The sequence below is a fragment of the Lupinus angustifolius genome, chromosome LG11 (genome assembly GCF_001865875.1).
Source record: "Lupinus angustifolius cultivar Tanjil chromosome LG11, LupAngTanjil_v1.0, whole genome shotgun sequence".
Lineage (NCBI taxonomy): Eukaryota > Viridiplantae > Streptophyta > Magnoliopsida > Fabales > Fabaceae > Lupinus > Lupinus angustifolius.
This window is the reverse complement of record NC_032019.1, coordinates 29,345,079-29,360,684: the sequence shown is the minus strand read 5'-3', so window position 1 is coordinate 29,360,684 and position 15,606 is coordinate 29,345,079. Positions and strand designations below refer to the sequence as shown.

The following is a 15,606-nucleotide window of genomic DNA, read 5'->3' as shown; positions in this document are numbered from 1 at the left end:
TATATATATATATATATATATCCTAACCATGCATCAAAGTGGAAAAGCAAAATGCACTATCATTATTTTCCGAATGTTTCAAACTAGTCTTTGTGCAGTGGCATACCTGTAATATAAGTCAACTCCACTCTGAACATTTCTTCTTATCCGACAACATTTTCTGTCCACAACATTGTGTTACTCTATATATCATGAGCTATAATTAATTAAAAAATACTTCATAATTAAAATTTCAAGTTAAATATATATTTTTCAACTAATCATAGGTGAAGATGATCATATATAGAGTCACACAATGCACGACCGAAGAAGATGTGATCCAGCTTTGTACCTCTTCACCCTCTTTCCATTAAGTTTCCCTTCACCCCAAAACACACTCCGATATTCTCTTTCACACATTTTCATTATTCTCTTCAACCTTAATCCACAATAAAATATATACTCCATCACAACACATATTTAAAGACATAGATATATGATATTATAGAAGTGAATCATAAATTCATAATCTTAGTTCAATCAAAACTAACTATATCTGCTAAGAACATGGGCAGGTATGAGTACACAACTACAACATTTTTCCTTAGTATAATGTTTTTATTTTGTTTATGTCCCATGGTGTTATCTATGCTATCTCAAAACCAAACAAACACAATGATCACACTCTCTCAGATTCTTAATACTTCTGTTCCAATATGGAATAGCATTAAGGAACCAAATCCATGTTTATGGAAAGGAGTCACTTGTGACACTAGTGGTTCTTTTGTGACCATGATTACTCTATCTAAGCATTCTCTTACTTCTAATAACTTTATGAATGTTCTTTGCCAAATTGAAACTTTGGAGTATCTTGATGTCTCCAACAACCAAATCACTTCAATCCCAGATGGGTTTTTAACTGAATGTGGAAAGAATAAAGGGTTGAACTTGCTGAATTTTACTAGAAACAATTTGCATGGTGTTTTACCAACTTTTCATGGTTTTGATGGGTTGGAATATTTGGATATGTCTTTCAATAACTTGGGAGGGACTATTGGTTTAGAGCTAGATGAACTTGTTAGTCTCAAGAGTTTGAATCTCAGTTTCAATTCCTTCAATGGGTCTCTTCCTATACACCTTGGAAAGTTGATGATTTTGGAGAAGCTTATGCTTTCTCAAAATAATTTTAGTGGAAAAATCCCTGATGAGATATTGACTTATAAAAAATTGACTGTGATTGATCTTAGTGGAAATCATCTTTCAGGGACTATTCCTAGTAATATTGGAGAGCTACCAAAATTGGAAAGTTTGATTCTTTCTTGTAATTCTCTTGATGGTGGAATTCCAATATCACTCAGGAATATCACAACCCTTACAAGATTTGCAGCAAATCAAAACAATTTCATTGGTGCTGTACCTATAGGGATTACAACATATCTTACAAGTTTGGATCTTAGTTATAATAAGTTAGAGTCCATTCCAGAAGACCTTTTATCTCCATCAAAATTGCAGGTTGTAGATTTTTCCACTAATAAGTTATCTGGGCCATTACCGGTTAATATTTCTTCTAGCTTAACCAGGTTGAGATTAGGGGGCAATTTTTTTACTGGAAGCATTCCTTCTGGTAGTTTTCCGAGAGCTAAAAATTTGACATACTTGGAGCTAGAAAACAATCACTTGACAGGAGTTATACCGGTCGGGTTGGGTTCGTGCCAGAATTTAGCATTGCTGAGCTTAGCTAAGAACCAGTTGAGTGGAGTATTGCCTGCAGAGCTTGGTAATCTGAGACAGCTTCAAGTCTTGAAGCTTCAAATGAACAAATTTAACGGTACAATCCCGGTTCAAATTGGCCAACTACAGAAGCTTTCAACATTGAATTTGAGCTGCAATTCTCTAGAGGGGTCAATTCCATCCGTGATGTCAAGCTTGAGCAGCCTTACTGTCCTAAACTTGCAACAAAATAATCTGAGTGGTTCGATACCGACATCGATTGGAAACTTAAGATTTCTTATAGAACTCCAACTTGGGAAAAACCAACTAAGTGGTGTGATTCCAAGCATGCCATTGAGTCTACAAATTGCCTTGAATCTTAGTAGCAACCTCTTTAGTGGACCTATTCCAAGCAGCCTTGGTTATTTGACTACCCTGGAAATCTTGGATCTCTCAAATAACAGGTTTTCTGGTGAAATTCCGAAAAGTCTAGGTGGCATGCCAGCTTTGACACAGATTATACTTTCAAACAATCAGCTATCTGGTATGATTCCAAAATTTTCCCCATATGTCCATGTTGAATCAAAAGGAAATACAAATCTGGTAAACAATACTGGACAAGACAATACAACACCGAACGTTGCCCCACGGTCTACTAAAACAGGAATATCCGTTGTTGCCGCAGTTCTCATTTCAATTGCAGCATCTATTTTTCTCATTGCCCTTGTCGCGCTGATTATTGTATTAGTCTCGCGGAACATGTATAAGGTTAATGATGAGCATATACAGCCAAGCGAAGATAGTCACCTTCCTCGGGTCATCCATAGCAATTTGTTTACTTCACATGTGATCCATAGAGCAAACATTGACTTCTCCAAGGCCATGGAAGCTGTTGCTGTAACATCAAATGTTACTCTGAAGACTAGGTTCTCGACTTACTATAAGGCCATCATGCCGTCTGGATCAATCTATTTTGTCAAGAAGTTGAACTGGAGCGACAAGATATCGGCAGCGGCCAGCAGTAATGATAAATTTGTGATACAGCTAGAAATGTTGGCAAAGTTGAACAATTCAAATGTCATGACTCCTTTGGCCTATGTTATTTCCAACGACATTGCTTACGTATTATACGAATTTGTCTCGAATGGCTCCCTATTTGATGTTCTTCACGGAAGCATGGCAGGATCTCTAGATTGGGCTAGCCGATATAGCATAGCTGTTGGTGTTGCTCAGGGTATTTCTTTTCTTCATGGACATGCATCTAGTTCAATACTTCTCCTTGACCTTTCAAGTAAAAGTATTATGCTGAAGTCCTTCAAGGAGCCTCTAGTTGGGGATATCGAACACTACAAGGTGATTGACCCCTCAAAGAGTACAGGGAATTTTTCTGCTGTTGCTGGTTCTGTTGGCTATATTCCTCCAGGTAAGAAACTCTTTAACCGTTTATTACAATTATTTTTTACTTCGATAATCGATTACGTATATATAATGTATGAAATTTTTTAGACTTTCATTAAGTCCACAAAATTTTGTGAGTATTTTAAGCAAAGTTGTCTCCAATTCATTTACATAATACCAGTTCTGTAGTCTTATTTGTTCAACTTCTGTTTAATATTTACTTACAATGATAAACTTGAGATGTTTGGTAGAGCTTATATAAAGCATATTTGTGCTTAAGAAAACAACTTATAAAAATAACTTATGACTTTAAAATAAGCTTTTTTTTAACTTATAGTAAAAGCTTATGAAACTAGGCTCTTTTTAGTTTATCTCAATAAGTTACCAGAAAGCTTATGAAAATAAGTCTTATTAAGCTTGTTGAATAAGTGCTTATCCAAACACAACAATTCATATAACACTTTACTTGACCATATAGCCTTCAACTTACATTTAACAACAATTTTCTCCATCACCTCATGCATATTAATATACTCCCAAAGATTTATAATTGACTAAGTAGCCAAGCAATTTTAGTCTTCAAAGCTCTTAACATACATTGTTTTGTTTTACAGAATATGCATACACAATGACAGTAACAATGGCTGGGAATGTCTACAGCTTCGGTGTCATTCTTCTCGAGTTGCTGACCGGAAAACCTGCAGTGACCGAGGGGACAGAATTGGTGAAGTGGGTTTTGCATCATTCAACAAACAAAGATTACATTCTTGATTTTAATGTCAAGAGAACATCACAAGCTGTCAGAAACCAAATGCTAGCAGTTCTTAAAATTGCTCTTGTTTGTGTTAGTACATCTCCTGAAGCAAGACCAAAGATGAAGAGTGTGCTTAGGATGCTCCTAAATGCTAGATGAAGTTTTACTCTTCATGGTTGGAATAAATCTTTGAAGAGTTTTTTTTATGGAGCATTATATCTAGAAATGAATCAAATGATGAAAGGTAGATTATGTTATAGGAGGGTTTGCTAAGATCCTTTATGGTGTGTTAACTTGTAAAGTGAATCAGTTTTTGCTAAAAGGATGGAGATAGTAAACATTTAGCAGTTAGCATAGATGCTCTTCTTATTCAAGTGTCCAATTTAAAATTTATTTTTTGTTGGCTTTGACACTTAACTGATACGTCTTTGGGACTTAGCTGACACTCAAAATTGACTTAAACATCTCTCAATTTTTTTAATCCTTTTGTTTTCTTGCAAACACTTTAAAAGGTTAAAAGTTTGGATCACTTGACTTCAAAGTTATCAATTTGATAACATGTGTTAAATGTTATCCTTCTAAACAATAATGGTCAAGCAATGTGAGAAAAGTTGAAAATATATTAAAAATGAAAGATAGTTCATAAAATATTTAACTTATATTAATATCTATATATCTTAAATAATAATACAAATATGAAATTGATATATCATCGTAGTGACATACGTAGTTAATTTTTTATTTTTTAATAATTAGTTTATAAATAATATAAAATTAGAATGATGATTTAATAGGAGAATATAATAGTGGATATAGATTATCTATCTCAAATGACATTAATCACTATCTCAAGCGAATCAAAGTGCTACTTTTTATTTTTAAAATTTTTATTTTATTTATATCTCAATATCTGATTGATTCGAGAAAGATAACGAGACATTAACTCTACAAATAATTTCTCATGTCATCTTTTTTTTGTTGTTGACATTATCCATATATTAAAGTAAAAGGTAGGTGTCTGGTGTTAGTGTCGAGCGTCCAACACACAGCCCAAAGAGCATCAAGAGAAGAAGAACATCCTTGAACTCCACCACAACAATAATGGTTCAAAACCTTCTTCCCTCTTATTCTTCTTCTCCTCCTTTCACCATTCTTACAACCAAATCCTTCAAACATTATCCTCTTATCACTAACCATTTTCCATGCAATTTCACCACTTTCACTTCTTCCCTTTCTAAACCTCCTTCCCATGTTAATTACTCTCCTACTCTCAAGTAAGTACCAACCCCACTTCCTATCTTTTTCTAATCTCTCCAAAGTTCTCAACTTTATACCATTCTTAACTTAGTTTATCTCTTGGGTATTTTTTTTTTACAATTATGGGGTTGCTTTATTTGGGTTTTTTCAATGGTTCATTTATGTATTGTTAGCTATTAATGATGTTTAGGAGACTCAATTGAATCTATACATTTTTCTTGATTTTTCTTTGTTTGAAGTTGTAATTTATGGTTGGTTTAAATTGTATGTTTTGTATAGGACAAGAAGGGGTTTTTTAGTGGGATCCATAGTCATATTTAAGATAAGATATTCTATTTTATTACCCTATTATAGGACTTGTGTGTGTGTGTATCTGTATGAATATTCAATAGATTGTTGTTAACCTCAAGCTTTGTTTACAGAAATTTGAATGCTTCTACAACTCAGCCTTTGGGATATACTCGAAATGGAGGCTGTCTTAATGCAATGAAGAATTGGATTGTGCTTCAGGTTGTTTTGCTTTCACATGTTCCACTGCTTAAGCATTATGAACCGTAGTATTCCATACTTTTTTGGCAAATTTCAAATCAAACAATGGTTTGGATTCTACAAATGATAATAAATATGCAGGATAGTATTTTTACTATGATTTTACTATTTAATGACCAATTTGCATAGTTTCTGAAATGAAGATTTTAGACTGGTTTCATACTTCTTACCTGCCTGGTAAAGTTCTTATAGTAGTCAGAGAAAACATGCCACTATCAATTTTTGGAGCTTCATGTCTACAAACAGCTTCTTTTATGTCCTTGTCTACTGATTTGTGCCCAATACTATTATCAATTTATCCTTATCTTTTGATATTTAAAATATGATTTGTTGAGAGAGAAGCATTGGTTCATGCATTATGCTTTCATCCTAAGGTCCAGTTACTAATTTTTTAATCCATTGTGGTTGAAGACAGATGTTTCAAAGGGAAATGGCAACGGAATCCCTTATTGCAAAACAATCTGAGGGTAATTCTAAATTCTCTGTTTTATTTTTCTTATTCATAATAAGGTTGTCTTCATGTATTTTATAGAAAAGTAGCAAGATTGTAATGGTAAAAAGTAATGGTTTTGTAATTTTGGCAATTTCACAAGCCTAATGCAATCCATCCATTAATCTGGTTCAGCCTGTTTAAAAAATTAAATACTTAAGAAATCTTTTAGAGACCGAAAAAATTAATTATTCTTAATCTGCACTAGTATAAGGTTTAAATAAAAAAATTGAATTTGAACTAAAAAAAATACATGAATAAGTCGGGATGACATCTTTTGTCTCAAAAAGTGTCACTTCATGTGTCATCATTTGTAATTGGTTAGAAAAATACTTAATTTAACTTCAATATATTTTTTCAACCAATCACAAATGGGTGGTACATGGAGTGGTACACCTTTTGGAACAGAAGATGCTTCCGAATAAGTCATAGTCATAGAATAAAGTAATTTTGAAAGTCTACTTCTTTTGTAACTTAAACAACATAGTCCTTTGAATTGGAAATCCTCTCCGGTCTCCAAAATACTGTCCTGGTCATCCTCTAGTAGTCTCGTCCAAATAAAAGGGTTTGCGTGTCTTGATCCCTTAGCCCACCCAACCTAGTGGGATTAAGGTTTGGTTGTTGTTGGTTGTCGTACGGCGTGAGCCCAAAACCGGTTCCCCATCTGTCTTCCACTGTTCCATAGCCTTTTGTCTTTATCAAATGCTCCATTTGGTATTTTTGGAGAGTGTTGATTTTGCCCTAGAACCTTGGATTAGTTTCTGTTAATAGCTTTGCTTGTTTTGGGAAAGGGTAAGAGTATGTGCAACCCAGTCCACTTATTGGCGTATTTAGTTGGAGCCTAATTATCACATCTTTAAGTAGACTTCTTTGGAGGAGGAGCTACTTTGGGATAAGATTAGGCGTTTGACTTCTATTTGATGTAAACTATAAGGACTGTGGTCTTCTTAAAGTGATTTCCTTCCTAACTAACTCTTCGCAATCTTCTATTCATCTTAATGAATTTTTTCTTTTATAAAAAAATAACAATCTGGATAGCTAGTTAAACGTGATGGGCACTAACATGCATATTCCATAATTGGTCTAATTTTAAAAAATGGGTGGCCCAGTACATGAAGGTCCCACTTACTTGGGGATTTGGGAAGGGTATGATGGTATGTAAAGCGGAGAAGTTGTTGTCAGGCTATGACCCCATAACCTCTCTTAGTCACAAGGCAACAACCCTTACCATTGCACCAAGGCTCACCCTCCCATAATTGGTCTAGTTAACCAGCATAAGATTTTCATTTTTGATTTTTTTGTTGAACAGACCAACTTGCCCTGACTCACCTCAAAATGTGGGTTAAGAAGGTGGATAATAATTTGTGGTTTGAATGGGTCGAGAAGGGTCAAATCGATGGGTTCATAAACCTTATTTTTAGCTCTAGGTAACAATTAGAATTGTGACCTTTCCATTAAACTTAAGTCAGTTGATTGATCTCTATATTCAAATTGCCACTTAAGTATAATCAGTGAGAAACGTGTGTACCTTTTCATCCTACTGGGTGAACTTCATGCAAGCATTTGTCAATTGTAACGGCATTCCAAATCTTCAATGTTTTTCTTAATTGCAATACTCTCAAGACATTTCTCTTGTCAATCTTGTCATGTTTTCAGGAAATGGCCTTACAATCAATGATCATGAAGAATGGGAAATGGCAACCAGATGGGCTACAGCTTTCTTGTTTGGACAAGCTTTATCTGTAGTTTCTCCGGAAATGGCATATGCAAGTGGCACGGTGAAGATGAATGAGATATATGAAGTGGGAGAATTATTTGATTTAGGGATCCAATTATTGTACTTGCTATTGTTATTGGGTTTGCTAGGGGCTGGAACATACTTCGTGATTCGCCAAGTGCTTGTTCGCAGAGAACTTGACCTTTCCGCCAAAGAGTTGCAGGTGCTTGCGCTTCTTCCTTTTGGTCCTTTATATTAATGGTTGTTGCCTTGAACCAGACAGATGGCGTTAACCTCTGTGGAATTTGTTGGACCCTGAATCGTATATTTTCTTGTTATATGATTTCGTTTAATTTCTGCTTTGTGCTGTAATAGACTACACGGAAGCTGCATGGAACTATTTTTTATGATGATTTTTTACATTATCATTTTCTTTGGTTATCTCAGGAGCAAGTAAGAAGTGGTGATGCAGATGCGACAGGGCTTTTTGAACTCGGCGCAGTAATGCTGCGGAGAAAATTTTATCCAGCTGCTACAAAGTACTTGCTTCAGGCAATCCAGAAATGGGATGGAGACGATCAGGATCTTGCCCAGGTTTGATGAATTTCGTTTATACTAATTTGCTTGCTATATATATGCTGAACTTTAATAACATTTTCGACATAAATTTCCATTAAACTCTTTAGTCTTTACCCTTGCCTATACATGGTGTCTTTCATATAGCAGTGTTCATAGCCAAATCAAACCAATCAAAATAATAGTGATTAAGAGACATGAGAGAAGATATTAAAGGGTTCAGAGTGGGAAGGGTATACCAGGAAACCTTTCCTCCATATTAGAAGTTCTAACACTTTTTTTTCTAGTCGAAAGATAGAATCAAGTATAGATACTTGGACTCGGGAAATAATGCTGACAACAACTTTGCTAATGATCACATCCTATAGGTTTATAATGCTCTTGGTGTCAGCTATGTTCGTGATGATAAGCTCGACAAGGGGATAACACAATTTGAGATGGCTGTAAAGCTTCAGCCAGGCTATGTCACGGCATGGAACAATCTCGGCGATGCCTATGAGAAGAGGAAAGAATACAAGGCTGCACTGAAGGCATTTGAAGAAGTCCTTCTATTTGACCCCAACAACAAGATTGCTAGGCCCAGGAGAGATGCTATGAAGGAACAAGTTGAAATGTATAAAGGAGTTCCACTCAAAGCAAAAGAGAAAAGATAAATATCATTGTATCAACTCACTGCATTTGTTCAGCATAAATACAAAGTTTTTTATAACTAGGAGTTTGATGAGAGGAACAGTATCATGCACCTTTCAAATGGATTGAATGATGATTCAAATTGGTTGTTATCAATGGAGTTCACAAGAAAGAGAGTGGAAGAGGGAATTATGTAATTATATTGCTTAATGTAATGAGTTGGACTATCATTTTTATAGCAATGCATTTTATCTTTTAACTTACTATATAGACTACATTTTTGTACTTAACAATTTCATCACAGGTCAATGTTAATTCGGGCTTTGGATCACCATTTTATTCCATAACAATGGTGCAGGTATATTTTCATTCTGGCGAGAGTATAGAAATGGTTTTGGATCTTAAGAGTTTATTTGTGAGTTGTTTCTTGAATGTGAGAATAAAAGAATGACTTGAAAATTATAAAATACAATTGTATAAGTGTTTTCGAGCCTTTCGGCTGCAACTCAACAACGTGGGTGTTGATGTGACATCGTAGTGTTTGCCCAATGTATCAAAAGGTTGGTGTGGATGTATCGATGCCAACATTGTATTGTTTGCCGACCAGGTTTCAAAGTGTCATGAGATTTATAATGTAGTCTTTGACTCTCCAACTATAATAATTAGTTTCTTTTTTGTCTCATGCCAATTATTACATTATATCATGTACTTGATCATTTATTTCTATGCCTTTTTCCTTGACCTTTTGGCCAACAAAACACAATAATTTATTCAAACATTAACTCAACATTCAAACAAAACCAATTTTTCTCTTGATTAATTGAAAAGGAGATCATTCAAAATTGAAGAAGACTTTGCTTTGCTTCCCATTGCATTGGTCTTCAATTCATGTTTTACTTTCTTATGTTTCTTTTTCATTGGTCATTCTCCATGCACCATTAAAGCTATTCTTTCAACACATTCGTCATTGCTTAAATCATTTTATGTTAAACCATTCATGTACAACTTCTGTGTTTGGGCCTTCATTGTGGACCATTGAATAAGCTATGCTTAATGTCATCATCATCCATCTCTCTCAAGTCTTAAGTGGGAAGTGGAAATTGAGGTGGTGCTTCCTTTACTTCTATTGAAAAGAGTGATCATCCTTTTTTTAATTAAACATTAGTTACATTGAAAATAGATTAATTGGTTAAGTTTAATATCTATGCACTGACAATATAAAAAAAAATTATATATAGTCAATGTATTATTTATCATTTATTTGTATTACTTTTATTCTGATGCAATAATAGTGTAAATATGAATGATGAATAATGCAGCGATAGTGTACAAGTTTATCACACTGCCAATGTATATATTTTTTCTCTAATTCCTTATAGGATGAGAGGTATCATTAGTTAATACCAATAAACTATCCTCTCACACCTCTCTTCTCCTTGGAAGGAGATCCTCTTGGGATTGGAGAGTCTAATACTACACGAGAATAATAATATGTTTTTCTCCGCACTTTTTTTAAACCTCTTAGCACTATCCAAAAGTGTTATTAAATCACTTATGAAAGAATTATATCTTGTAATAGCTTTTCCCATTTCTTAAAAGTTCTTTCTAATGGGCCTATTGGAAAGTGTTAATAAATTACTTTGGAATAGATATGTAGAAACTATAGATTTTATCAATTTTACAAGAATATCTAGAGGTTGATTTAATAACACTTTTGAATAGGTTTATCCAAAAGAAGAATAATTATTGTGCTTTCTCTCAATCCTCCAACAAAAATTGTTTGCTTGTAAAAAATAAAACGTGACAGGAGCATTTTGGGTTAAAAAAACAAAGGTAAGGAAGATTCATAAGAAAAGAAGGGGGTGTTAAAAGCACCACCATATATTGAGTGGAATAGTGACTGTTGAAACACATTCATTGCAATAGTTTATTACTAGTGTTGATGGAGTTACTCATTTTGGTTCTCCAAAAGTTTAATAAGTGCCATTAGTTTGGGAAATGGGTTAAGTGTATTATGGCTGTTAGAAATCACAAATTGTAATACATGTTTTGCTCCACCTTTTATCCTTCAACTGAAAAACAATTAGGGAATATGGATAAACTAAGAAGAAATTAAGGTGTAAAATATTTTCTTTTGCGGTTTTAAACATAATCTTTAATTTAAAAGAATGTGCTGTGTGGGTGAAGACTCATGAGAGTATAATTATTTGGTTAAATATCATCATTTCAATCTAGTGCATTTTATATATGAAATTGACATTCTTTTTTATGTCAACAATATATTCTCACATTATAATAAGGAATTATTATCTCTCATTACATGTTGCTATCTCTTCTACATAATTCAATTATTGGCCTTTAATCTTGTATATAATATCTAGGGATCCGATAACATTTTATATCATTGGTCCAACTTATGATGATTTGAAATCGCAAATTACAATTCAAGTTTTGTTAGGGGACATACTAGATGTGAAGAAATTAAAATATGGTTTATTCTTGCCATGTATAATGGAAATTATTAACACACTTAAGCAGATAAAGAGAAGGAAAGAAGTTGATATATTAGTGTTACTATAATTAAGACTATTCTAAAAGAATCTATCTATAAAATATTTAAATTTAGTTTTAGAGAAAAAATAACAGATGATTAATATTTTCTCTATCTTATTTTCTTATCCATAAATATAAGTCACTCTACCGACGGGTGTTGGTTCAAGTTGTATATGTTTGATTCCCCTTAAGCAAGGTCTCAGGTCCGAGTTTTGTGGATGAAAAAAATATCCGCTGAGAGAGTTAGTCTTCATACCTATGACTTAGCTCAGACATGATTGTCTCTAGTGCGAGTATAAATGTAGGGAAAAAAAAATACAAGTCACTATATTTTTTAGATTGCGTTAAATGATCTATGTCAAACATATTCTTAATATTTTCATTTTATATTTATTATTTATCCAATATTCTAATAAGCTCTTCACCTTTCACCTAATTATGGTTGCATCATATTCGAATGATATTTAATTAGAGAGAATTGGTTTGATAGATAATTTTAGAATGTTGATGTAAGTTTTTTTATAATTTTGAAAACAATAGTTACCTTACATATTTTTCTAATTTGCGTGAATTTATTAAAAGTAACATACAAACATTGATGGAGGAGTATTTGTAAATTAATTAGATGTGTTTAGTGATTAAAATCTCTATCCATATTATCAAATTAAAATATAAATATATTGAAGTGATCACCTTTCGAACTTTGTGAGTAACATTGTTGAAAGATGCACTCACGGATGCTAAAACAACTACTGTAATTCCTTACTAATAGAGTGAAAATATACCATTAATTAAAAAAATATGGATACATCATTACTTAATTATTTTGGGATTACATCTTCTATCCCATATTACTTAATGTATCATGAAATGTAATTAGTCAAAAAATACTTAATAATTAAAATTTTAATTTAAATATATTTTTCAATCAATTATAACTCATGACACATGAAATGAGACAGAAGATGTAGTCCCATTATTTTGTAAGCAAATTCAATATATTGATTTTTTTGGTGCTCCCAAGAGTATTCCTTACCTTTTTGGGTAAGGAACTAATCCTTTTTTGGGGTGCGTGATTGCCCCTCCCAAGAAGTGTCACTCATAGGAATCGAACATTTGACCTTTTGATCATCATAAAGATCTAACGAATCCTTACTCCACTAAATCAACTCGTTATTAGTTTCATATTTCTTAACGTGAGAGAGGGTAAAAGGAATCTCACAAACTCCACTAGCAAGTTGATCTGGTTCAGTGAAATGGCCAATGGCCATGAACTTAAAGTTGTACATGAAAAGGAGCAACAAACCAATTTGAGGCATGAAGTATGGTAGCTTCGTAGGAAGCTACGTGTTATGCGTCCTTCAATTATTACAGATTATTTAAGGTGGGTCAAATTTGCACATGATGGCACCAACATATTCTCTTCCTATAACGGTGAATTTATAAATGGTAAGGTTTCAAATAAGGAAAATTATATATGCCTTACTAAATTTTTCTACAAATTCTTCTACACATAAAAAAATGATATATATTATAAAATAATATTTTTTATTAATGATCAATTTATAAATAACATATATTACTTTCTTATGAATAAGAAAATTTATATAAATAATTAGGAGAAAATATAACATATTTATACATATATTATATACATAATTTTAACTTTAATTATATATTTATACATATTTTATATATATATATATATATATATATATAAACTTGGTATTATAGTCCAATCACTAAAATTCACCATATAATAACAATATAGTAGATTATATATAATTTTAAAGTAAGAAAAATTATTTTATATATATTATATATGTCTCTTAAAAATTATGATTATGTGAATACTCATAATGCATGCATCATGATACACATACACTCATAAGTCATAACTTATTATTGTAAATACCATTTACTCAGATGTACAACTATCTTTATCATGTTAGAATTTCTGACAATTTATGGGTCACAAATATAATTCTATAATTGTGTTATGACCATTATTTAATTAGCCAAAATATAAAATGATCTTCAGTAATTAATTTGGTGGCTAAGGGCATATGTGTCATGAAATAATATAAGTGTAGATATCTTCAGGCAATTTCTGATTTGATGAAGGGACTGAATCAGAATTATTGCAACTTAAGTAGTAACCTTTTCGGGGTTACTTTTATGGGTTATGGTCCCCATTTGTAGATCAACTGGTTTTAAGGTGTAGGGTTGAGGAGAATAAGGGTGGATTAGGATAGTGTTATCCATAAGGATAAGACACTATCAAGTCATCCATAAGGGATATATAAGGCAACCTCTCCTCTTCAAGAATGCTTCTTGAAACATAAGCTAAACTCTCTCACTATAAGGCACACTCTCAAGAAAAGAGCTCTCTCATTCCCCTCTAGAGAAGCATAAGGAAAACCATTCGACACTCTTACATCTGGAAGATCATCACACCCTCATACCTTCGAGATTCCGAAATGGCTCAACAAGGTATGTTCTCCATCTTCACCATGAAATCATTTGGGGTTTCTTCGGTCTGGGTCATGGTCGTTCCATATGGGTTTATGTATGGGCATAAACATTAGGTTATCGGAACGAAGCCATGACCATAAGGACTTCTGCATTCAATCTAAGGATTACGGATGGAGAAATTCTCCCATAAGTGGTATTAGAGCCACCCCAATTTGATTCCTGGGTGAAATTAGGTTCTTGCTTTCTTCCCCAAAATCTAAATTGATTTAGGGTTTTGGTGTTTTCATTTATGCCATGGATCGATTAGGATAGATATTCATGCTATTCCATATGTAAATGAATATAGATATGATATGAATCAATGTATTTCTGCTGTTTTGTTGATTATTGGGGTGATTTTTCGAAGAACAGCGATGCAGAAATCACACTGTTTGTCTTCTGTCGCAGTGCTCTCGCTCAAGCGAGAGTGTCTCGCCCAAGCGAGAGTGTCTCTCCCGAGCGAGAATCAAACAGAAGCATTGACTTCTATTGTGCTTAAGCGAGAAGATCCTTGCCCAAGCGACAGCTCGCCCAAGCGAGTGTATGGGTGACATAAGGCTCGCTCAAGCGAGAATGTCTCGCTCAAGTGAGAGACAAACAGAAGCATTGACTTCCATTGCGCTCAAGCGAGAGTACCTCGCCCAAGCGAGGGTACCTGCCCAAGCGAGAGAGTACCTCGCCCAAGCGAGACTACGATAAAGTTTATGGGCCTTTGGTATCATTGTACATAGGTTTTAATTGTTATTTGGTTGTCCATTAAGGTTGTCTGTTATTTTAAGTGAGCCAATTGAAGTGAAATGTCACCAAAGTGACCTCTCTCATAGATATAACTCATAAGGAATATTAGATGTAAGTGTGTATGATAATTCATGCGAGTATTAGCTGGCCCAAAGGAAAGTTAATATTTGGCCGAAGATCATACACACATGTGATGATAAACATGTTATAATTCTAAAGTTTTTTTTAAACATGTGACTGATGAATCAATCCAAAGAGGGATTCGTGAGTTGACATGCGTTATTATAAGTGTTTTATCATTATAACAAGAGTACCACTTGCAGTTACTATCACTATCCAAAGACTTGATATTAATGGTGCATTAGGTATCTTGATTTGGACATACCATTTTTGAGCACATTGATAATTTTAAGTTGTGAGCATATTTTAATACTTTGTCTTTTGTCTGAATCAGCTACGTCAATTGCTTTTATATATGCGAATTTGAATTCGGTTTCGGTCCTTAATGGTGAAAATTTTAAGGACTGGAAAGAGAACATATAAATTGTTCTTGGCTGCATGGATGTAGACTATGCATTAAGGGTATAGCAATCCCCTTCTCCTTCGGAATCCAGTGCCTCTAAAGAGAGGAAGGATTATGAGAAGTGGGATCGCTCTAATCGCATGAGTCTAATGATCATTAAGCGCGACATTCCAGAGGTCTTTAGGGGTACTATCTCGGATGAGATAAACAGTGCCAAA

General features: G+C 33.6%; 2 protein-coding genes across 3 annotated transcripts; both read left to right on the top strand.

Moving 5' to 3' along the window:
* On the top strand, nt 335-4,032 carry LOC109360754 (leucine-rich repeat receptor-like tyrosine-protein kinase PXC3). Its single transcript, XM_019605843.1, has 2 exons — nt 335-3,112; nt 3,702-4,032. The coding sequence occupies exons 1-2, from the start codon at nt 547-549 to the stop codon at nt 3,998-4,000; spliced, it is 2,865 nt and encodes a 954-aa protein (XP_019461388.1). The 5' UTR covers nt 335-546; the 3' UTR covers nt 4,001-4,032.
* LOC109360755 (uncharacterized protein ycf37-like) lies at nt 4,865-9,324 on the top strand. Of its 2 annotated transcripts, XM_019605844.1 has the most exons (6): nt 4,865-5,115; nt 5,521-5,608; nt 6,063-6,114; nt 7,794-8,077; nt 8,302-8,448; nt 8,799-9,324. In XM_019605844.1, exons 1-6 carry the CDS (start codon nt 4,943-4,945, stop codon nt 9,081-9,083), a joined length of 1,029 nt encoding a protein of 342 aa, XP_019461389.1. In that variant the 5' UTR covers nt 4,865-4,942; the 3' UTR covers nt 9,084-9,324. The 2 variants fall into 2 exon arrangements, with proteins under 2 accessions (XP_019461389.1, XP_019461390.1); XM_019605845.1 differs by lacking the exon at nt 4,865-5,115 and having other exon boundaries at nt 6,059-6,114.

Bases quoted from the DNA above. Each gene is read 5' to 3' on its own strand.
- LOC109360754 (XM_019605843.1), top strand. From the start codon at position 547: ATGGGCAGGTATGAGTACACAACTACAACATTTTTCCTTAGTATAATG. The intron at 3,113-3,701 runs GTAAGAAACTCT...TTTGTTTTACAG, and splicing joins TGTTGGCTATATTCCTCCAG to AATATGCATACACAATGACA.
- LOC109360755 (XM_019605844.1), top strand. From the start codon at position 4,943: ATGGTTCAAAACCTTCTTCCCTCTTATTCTTCTTCTCCTCCTTTCACC. The intron at 5,609-6,062 runs GTTGTTTTGCTT...GGTTGAAGACAG, and splicing joins AGAATTGGATTGTGCTTCAG to ATGTTTCAAAGGGAAATGGC. The intron at 8,078-8,301 runs GTGCTTGCGCTT...TGGTTATCTCAG, and splicing joins TTTCCGCCAAAGAGTTGCAG to GAGCAAGTAAGAAGTGGTGA.